Source organism: Pteropus alecto, unplaced genomic scaffold, assembly GCF_000325575.1.
Source record: "Pteropus alecto unplaced genomic scaffold, ASM32557v1 scaffold101, whole genome shotgun sequence".
NCBI classification, from domain to species: domain Eukaryota; kingdom Metazoa; phylum Chordata; class Mammalia; order Chiroptera; family Pteropodidae; genus Pteropus; species Pteropus alecto.
Window position 1 is genome coordinate 14,573,939 of NW_006432945.1, and position 8,410 is coordinate 14,582,348.

General features: G+C 39.5%; 1 protein-coding gene across 1 annotated transcript in view; it reads left to right on the forward strand.

Annotated features, from left to right (window-relative positions):
• Positions 1-7,826, forward strand: part of TNFSF18 (TNF superfamily member 18) — a 9,963-nt gene extending 2,137 nt beyond the window's left edge. Inside the window, exons 2-3 of the mRNA XM_006907801.3 lie at positions 4,506-4,536; positions 6,675-7,826. Coding sequence (XP_006907863.1) covers positions 4,506-4,536; positions 6,675-7,030 — 387 coding nt within the window. The 3' untranslated portion in view covers positions 7,031-7,826. The remainder of the gene's footprint in view (positions 1-4,505; positions 4,537-6,674) is intronic.
• The last annotated feature ends 584 nt before the right edge of the window (positions 7,827-8,410 follow it).

Here is an 8,410-nt window from a genome sequence, read left to right on the forward strand (position 1 = left end):
CACAAATATATATTTTGGAAAAGAGGACTGAGTGGCTAGTGGATGGCGAATCATTACGAAGGGGCTGCTTCTACCTTCTCGATACCCATGAACCTTGGAGTTTATGTTATTCGAATTTTCCCTCTAGTTTTTATATACAAAATCCCACTTTCCACCTTCTCTATTCACAAAGCTTGAGACAGGAAGATTGGGTACTTCTAGACCAAGAGAAATTTCCTTGGGAGAAAAAATTTTTTTCTTATTTCCTCTGCTTCTTTCAGAAGATATTAGACTGAGAGGATGTGCTCTGAGGTCTACCCTTCAGTTAAAAATCACCTCGTAGAAGTTGTCCTTAAGGAACCACATGACCAGGAGGGTCCCTCCCTTCGTGGGATGAAGGCTACTTCCAAAAGAGGAAGCAGAGCTTCTGCTTAAAAGCAGAGTAGATCCCATTTCCAAAGGATGATCTGATTAAGGTTGGCCTAGAGAAAGAAGCATTCAGTTTTTGCCATTTGAAGCCAACAATGTCAATCTTGGCTTAAATCAAATGGGGGTCACACAATCATCTGATTCTTCTAAGCAAAAATGAAGCAAATGAAATCAAGCCAAAAGTCCCAGATGATTCTGTATAAGTGGATATTCACTCCCTCCAAACATTACCAGAATTATAAATAGAAACTGCCCCACAGAGTGGAAGGGTGAGACCTGTGAGTCAGATGAGCTTTGGATTGCAGCCTGGCTGTTTATCAGCTTAATACTTCTGTACTCATTTCCTCATCTGCAAGTGAGCATGCACATTCTCGTTTTAGAGTTGTGCTAAGGATCAGTGAGGTAGGACGGTGCTCCCATAATAAGCTCCCAGTAGATTGCAGTGATTCATATTTGCACTACTATTATTCATGACACTGGAGTGAAGATAAATTTAAAAAAACTTTAACGATATGGGTATTCCTTGCTTATCTATTTTACTTTCTCAACCAAAGGCTGTAGCTTACTGCCAAATAGATTTTTGCGATTAGATTTTCATTCGTGATAATAACTAGAGAATATGGCAGTAATGAGTTCTGTAGTTCTAAAAAGACATTACAGCAGCCCATGGTACAGTATCCAGGATTTCTGTCTCTGGCAATTAATTAGTCTGTGGCCTTACGTTTCTCCACACTCTTTACACATGGGAATAGATAGCACAGATCCTGCTGTGGCTCATATTGTGGTATTGATTTATATTTAAATTGTCACCCAGTGTCTACATGTGTGCGACCTTGTCTTTCTAGAAAGATAATAAACTTCCTAAGAGGCAAGGACCATAAATTACATTTGTTTCTCTTGCTTACAATGCTAGTGTAGTAGTGGTATGAATATAGGTGCTTAAAGTTTTACTCGATTCTTTATTAAAATCAGCATCATCATCAACACAGCTAATATTTAATGATCAGAGTCAGACAGAATATCTGAGTAAAGCCTTTCATAAGAATTACCTCATTTATACCATCACCAATCTCAATGAGCTAGGTGCTATTCTTCTTCTCATTTTATAAATGAGGAAACTGAAGTTCAGGGACTCTCTATCACATGCCTACCATGGGTTGAACCAGATTGAATTTCAACATCTCTTCTAAGAAAACCCCAAATGAAGATGAAATAATTGCAAGAGCAAAAACAATTGGAATCCAGTGATTTATCCTAGAATAGCGGCTTCCAAACTTTTCGATTGTATCCCATTGAAACCAAAATGTTTTTTTATTTAAATCCTGATAAATCATATACAAAGGTAAATACTATGCATATTAAAAAGATACACAGAATAGAAGGTTATGAGGATGAATCAAATAATATGCTTAATGTAGTTTATTTACAGTACAAAGCCATTTTGCTATATTTTGCTACCAAAATGCTATATGTTCTAGAATGTGTTAATATAGACCACACATTTCTAAAATAATTGAAATAATATTTTAGTAGAGTAATTTAGTAGAGAAACAGAAATATGTTTCTTTTGGTAACACTTTGTGAGACAATCATTTGAAGGTTATGTGAGACAATCATTTGAAGGTTATATTCTAAGCGAATTTACCTTGACTCCTGGTTTTGACAACCATGACTGGAAAATTAGCCTCACAAAGAAATGTATTACCTCGCAAGAAAGGAAGAACGTATCTTTGAGTGTGCTTACCGTGTTACGACATTGAATTTTTTAATTCAATGGTACAGTTTTTATTGTTATTTTTAGTTAAAATAACATTGTCCCTCTCTCAATTCACGCCTTTCCTTCCTTCCTTACACAACCTAAACTCCACGATCTATAATGATAACTCTTACCTTGCATTAACCCACTCACTCGTTACTCTCTCTCTTTATACTCATATTGAAACCTCGATCCTAGAAAGTCTGTGCCTTTCACAGTTGAATGTAGCTGAGGAAAAAAAGACTTTGTGGAAAGGTCTTACTTTAAATTTATGGCCACTCACTTCAAGTGGGACTTCGGCACTGCTCTGTAAACAACCTATGATTTCTCCATTCAATGATTTCTTCTCTAGTAGACTCATTCATTCCTTTGACTTCTCTTTACACACGCAACGTCTCTCCCTCATTCTTCCACCTGATATCCTTGCCTCCAGGTTCTGAGACAAAACAGCAGCAGGCGGGGAAGAAGTTCCAAAGCTCCCTACCGTATCTACCGCTCACCTGCAATTTTGTCCACGTATATCATGTGAATCGTTCAGGTACCTATCGAAGGCCACTTATGAACTAGATTCGGTCCCCTCTTACCTACTCAAGGGCATTACTTCAACAACGATCTCCTAGCTCTCACCTTTCCACTTTACTGAAACATTCCCATCCAATGGCAACAGGTAACCACGAGGTCATTTTTCTCACATTGAAACAAACAGAAGCATCTCATCCCCACCCAAGATCCACTAAATTTTTCTATTCTCCCTTACAGCAAAACTCCTCCAATTTCTCTTTTCTAATTTACTCTTAAATCCATTCTAATTAAGCTTCTGTCCTCATCATATCATGAAAACTACTTTTGTCAAAGACCCAGTGATTGCCATGTTGATAAATCCATCGTCAGTTCCCTGTCCTCTTCTTCCTTGACCCATCAAGAGCATTTGACACAGCTGATCACTCCTCTTCCCTGAAATATGTTCTTCTCTTGGTTTTCAAATATCACACTCTCTTTGTTTCCTTTCTGACTCTCTGGCCTTTCCTTCCGAGTCCCCTTTGCTGGTCCTTCCTCATTCTCTGACCTCCAAACATTGCAGTATCCCAATCCTTCTCTTTACCTACACTCACTGACTTGATGACCTCACACAGTCTCATGTCTTCCTTCAAGCATCACATAGAAGCTGAAGACTCCAAATTCATATCATCGGAACTCCTAAACTGCCATCCTCATAGGTCTGATGGCCTAGTTCACTCTCCTACTTGGATGTCTAATAAGCCTCACGCACTTGACATGTCCAAAAATGAACTCGTGTTTCCTGCCCCCAGCATCTCCTTTTAAGTCTCACTCGTTTAACTGATTAACAATTTTATCTCTCCAACCACTCGTGCCCCAAATCTTGGAGTGTTCTCTTCTCATTTTCTCACCCCATATCTGTATAAGGACTCCTGTTGCCTCTATTTCCAATCACCTACTATCATTTCCACTGCTAGAACCTTGGTCAGAGGCACCGTACATTACTGCCTAGATGGTTACAATGATCTCTTAGCTGGTCTCACTGCTTTTGTCCTTGCCTCCCTTTAATTTATTTCTAGCATAGCAGACAGACAAATCCTACAGATAAAAAATGTACATCAGCTTTAAGTTCCAAATTCTCTTAAGCACTTTGCCACAAGGAAACCAATGAACTTTACATAGTACAATTTTTTTTGTAGTTATACCTTATTTTACTACAAGTATTTAAAGCATTTAGCACTTAACTACTTGTATTTATAAAACTGACCACACCGATGGCTTCTTGTAGCATATAAACTGTGGTATGTTTCAAAAATTTGAAACTAAGCTCTCCTCAAGGTATATCAGTTACTGTATGTGACATGTGATTGTCAGAATATTAAATAAGGGTGGCTTTGTCAACCTGAGTTTGTGAATATTCCTATAGCTTAATTTCTTATTATTTAAAATAAAAATAAACATAAATATGAATCCTATTATTTTCTTCTCACGTGCCAATAAAATCAGCTTGTGCAGTCCTTGGGGTGTGGAGAGCACTGTTTACAGAAAATTTCTGTAGCTCGAGAGGAGGAGATCCCGAGATGAAAGTGCTGTCTTGTGAGAAGAGGTTAGGTGGATGGAATGAGACCATGACTTTTGCCAGAAGGCTCAAAAGGATAGCTAAGTAATGAAGGGTAAAGAAGAGAACCAGCCGTCAGTAGAGGGAGGCTGAGAGAGCTGAGACAGGGTGAAGGGAGGAACTTTTTTATACAGCTGGGATAAAAAGTTTGCTTCAGCAATCTGAAGCTCTCAAGTTGTGATGCTGTCGTCATCCTAACCAATTTCCCTTTTTATTTCCTTACAGACTGTCAATGAGACCTGCGTTGCTAAGTTTGGTGAGTAAATTGTCTTTCTTAGCATTTGATGCGAGAAGGCAAGTTCCTGTGCTGTCAACGAAGACTTTATTCTATTTTATTCCTTCTTCGGTTACTATTTATAACTGGTTATCACGTGACAAACAGTGGGCTAGGAGCTGAGGCTTCGGACGTCAACCAGACCGACCAGCCCATGCCCTGATGAAGCTTACATTCAAGGTCACGTCTCTGAGCTGGAATGTACATCGCTCTTAGAGGCCTAGGAATCTGAGATCCAGAAATCTACTTTTAATTCTGGGTTTTAATGAGCACATGTTTCAGATTTCTACAACTTTTCTCTCTGATAGACTCAAGGTCCTTCTCCCATTTCACATATTGCTGGTGTCCAGGAGAGAGAGAGCATGTGTGGGTGCCATTTTTGTTTAAATATACAGAAAAGGAACAAGAGTTGGAGAGGACGCCTACTTGCTTTCTCCTCTCCTCTTAGTTTCTGAGTTACTTTCCTTTATAGAGATCTGGTATTTGCTTAGCAAGCATGTTAAAGTCTGCAGTTAAATCGAGCCTTCAGGTATTTCTTAGAATACATACAAAATTGAAAATAATCCATTTTGGGGTTGTTTACAGGTTTCAGGCCAAACACTTTTTCAGCAGAGAGCAGAACATTTGTAGAGTTAATTGCAACCTGTTTCCCTGCACAAGTCAGACTGCCAGGCTACCCAGGCTAGCGGGAATTAAGGAATCTCTTTTTACTTGTCTCTGCCTTTGTGAAATGTTTTTGCTTTTCTGGTGAATGGAGTAGAACTCATGATGTGTTTGAAATTTCCTCTTGATATGGTAAAAGTTGAGGGCCTCTGGTGATGCTAAGGTGGTCTTCAAGTGGCCCGTATCACAGAATTAAATATGAGAACCTGTGGCACTTCTGGTGATTTGCCTCTTACGTGTCAAGAAAGGACAAGTTTGCTAGGCTTTGGGATCACTGGATGTAGAGGGAGGATTTGCTTCTTGCTTCTTTATTGCTCCTTTATTCTCCTTCAGAGTCTATACTCAGAGCCTTATTTCAGTCATTTATATATAAATAAGAATTTAAGTCAACATGTTTCCTCATCCAGGGTACTATCTTACCAAGGGTTCTTTCTAATTATGGGATAAAGGCTTTGCTCCCATAACAAAAATTATAGAGAACTAGAAAACAGGCCAGATAAGTATTTTGTGTGGTAAAAACACCTCCTGGGGCTCTGAAATCACACTACGGTGTACAAACAACTAACAACAGGAAAATTTGTAAATCCCATATAAACCTATGAAAATAAATGACTAAAAGTCTTGATCCTTTTCCTACCCCTGTGACATCATTAAGCTAGGGATGCTTCTATTTAAACAGTCAAATAATTTCCATTTACAAACTCATGAATTTATCAGTAGCTATTTTGGGAGGGTTTGGATAATGACATCCTGAGCGGATCTCGAATGACATATACCCATAAATTGATGGGAAAAGCCACAATTTAGACATGATGCACACACAAGGTGCTGAAGATACAGCAATGAACAAAATAGAGAAGGATTTGTCCTCCAAGATAGTATATTCGAGGGGGTGACAGACAATAAACAAATGAACAACTTCATTTAGAAAATGCTAGCTGGTGACACACTCTATGCAGAAAACTAAAGCAGGGTAAAGGGAGGTGGGGGAGCACTATTTTATATAGATTAATGAGGAAGGTTTCACTGATCAAGGAAGGTTTCACTGATACACAGTAAGTAGCACTTACATAGAAAAACATGAATATACATCCTGGACTGCCAATCCAGGTTATCACAATCCTGGTGTGTGAGTCCTCTCTCCTTCCCTCCTTTTTTCTTTCCTTTCACAAATATTTATCAACAAGAGATGAGTGCCACCTAAAACTTACACCATTTTTCTATTCCAAATCCACTTCCTTAGAGCTTTCCAAGCAAGCAACACACTTAGGATTTGCAATTTCTCTAAAACGAGGAATGTATAGATACTTAATATATTCGAATTATGGTTGGAGAAAACTAGTGTAGGCCAGGTAAAGAAACAACCTGTAAGTAAGAAAGAACTATAATTAAGAAGATGATGAAGTAATTATATAACTATGCTTTTCATTTTTTTCTCCCTTGTAAAATTCTTATAGGACCATCACCTTCAAAATGGCAAATGGCATCTGCTAAGCCTTCTTGCGTGAAAAAGAGAGCTGACTGGAAGCTGGAGATACTTGAGAAAGGCTTGTATGTAATTTATGGTCAAGTGGCTCCCAATACAAGCTACAAGGAACCAGCTCCTTTTGAGGTGCGGCTACGTAAAAACGAAAACATCATACAAACTCTAACAGACAACACTAAGATCCAAAATGTAGGAGGGACGTATGAATTACATGCTGGAGATGTGATAGACTTGATCTTCAACTCTGAACATCAGGTTCTAGAAAATAGCACGTACTGGGGGATCTTAATGCTAGCAACCCCCCCACTTCATTTCCTAGAGTCTTGACTCGGTCTCCTCCTTTCCTTCGGCACACGCGGAGATGCTGGTGGGCGGGTTGGAGGAGGCAGATTCTCAATGCTTACAGTTTGTCTGGGCATACAAATCAACACAACAAACAGAACTGCTCTGCATGTGAATTTTCATCTCTCCTGCTTATCCGAAAGAGACCCAGAGGAAGGGCCAAAGACATTTGGTTACCAGACATTGGGTTGGCAAAGACACTACTCACACATGACAAAATGTATATGGGTGGCTAGAGGACAGAAGCTTTTCAAAGAGTCTTTGTCTAACCTTTGAGTCTCTGGGTGGAATAATGGGAATCTTATCAGTATGCAGAAAGGATTTAGGACAGTGGTCTGGCCTTGTTCTCATATTCCTGGGTCGTTTCACTTTTTCTTCCCATTCTCCCATGTTCTGAGACTCTCCTAATAAAGAGTAGTGAGATCAATAGGGTGGCCACAGATATGTCAACAACACCCCACTTTATTTATGATAATTTTAGAAGATAGAGAACACTCTAGGGATCTATTGAGACAGAGGCACAGGTTGCAGAGAATGGAATGCACTTTATTTGGGAATTTCCCTTGATTTCATCATTCTTAGGATACAGGGTGCTTTTTAAAGCCAGTAGGTCAAAGGGGTCATTCTGCACATTTAGCTAGGGCTTCACAAGAACTCACTATCTGTGTTTGTATCTAAACATCGTCAATGGTAAAGACAGAGTAAGCATTAGTGTCACAAGAGCTCACCCCAGAAATCGGTGCTACCCGTGCTGTAGAATGTCACGTAATGATTTCATATTTGCAGCTGGCTCTCTACAGCTTACAGAGTGCTTTCATGTATCACGTGGCAACTCCATGAAGTCAATGGGGCGGGTATTTGGGGCACAACTGTAGCAATGAGAATACGGAGGCAGATGGAGCCTAGGTAGCTTGTCTCAACCCACGGAACTAGCGATGAATGGGGCTGATGGGTTCCCACTGTTCTCAATCACACTGTCTCAGCTTTAGAGTTGGTATAGTATAAGGCTATGAAGTTCAGCAGATTCAGTTTTCAGGAGGCAGACTCCCTTTCAGCCCAGTGAAGCCACAGCAGACCTTTCCTTTCTCAGCGAACTTCTTTTCCTTCCCTGCCTGAAGCGGGGAGCACAGGGTGTTGCTCAGGCCTTATTCCGACTGAACCCCCTTCCTCACTTGGGAGAGCCTGTCCTAGCCAACTGTGTTGACGTATAAAAATTCAGTCCCATGTAAGAGCCTGAGGTTTGCAACTCTGTTAAATTAATAAGCTGCTTGTGGGTTCTTGTTGAAAGCTATATATGATTACTTGTTAACTCAATTTAAAATATTTATGGATATTTGTAAAAATAGTATACTTGCAATATGTTAA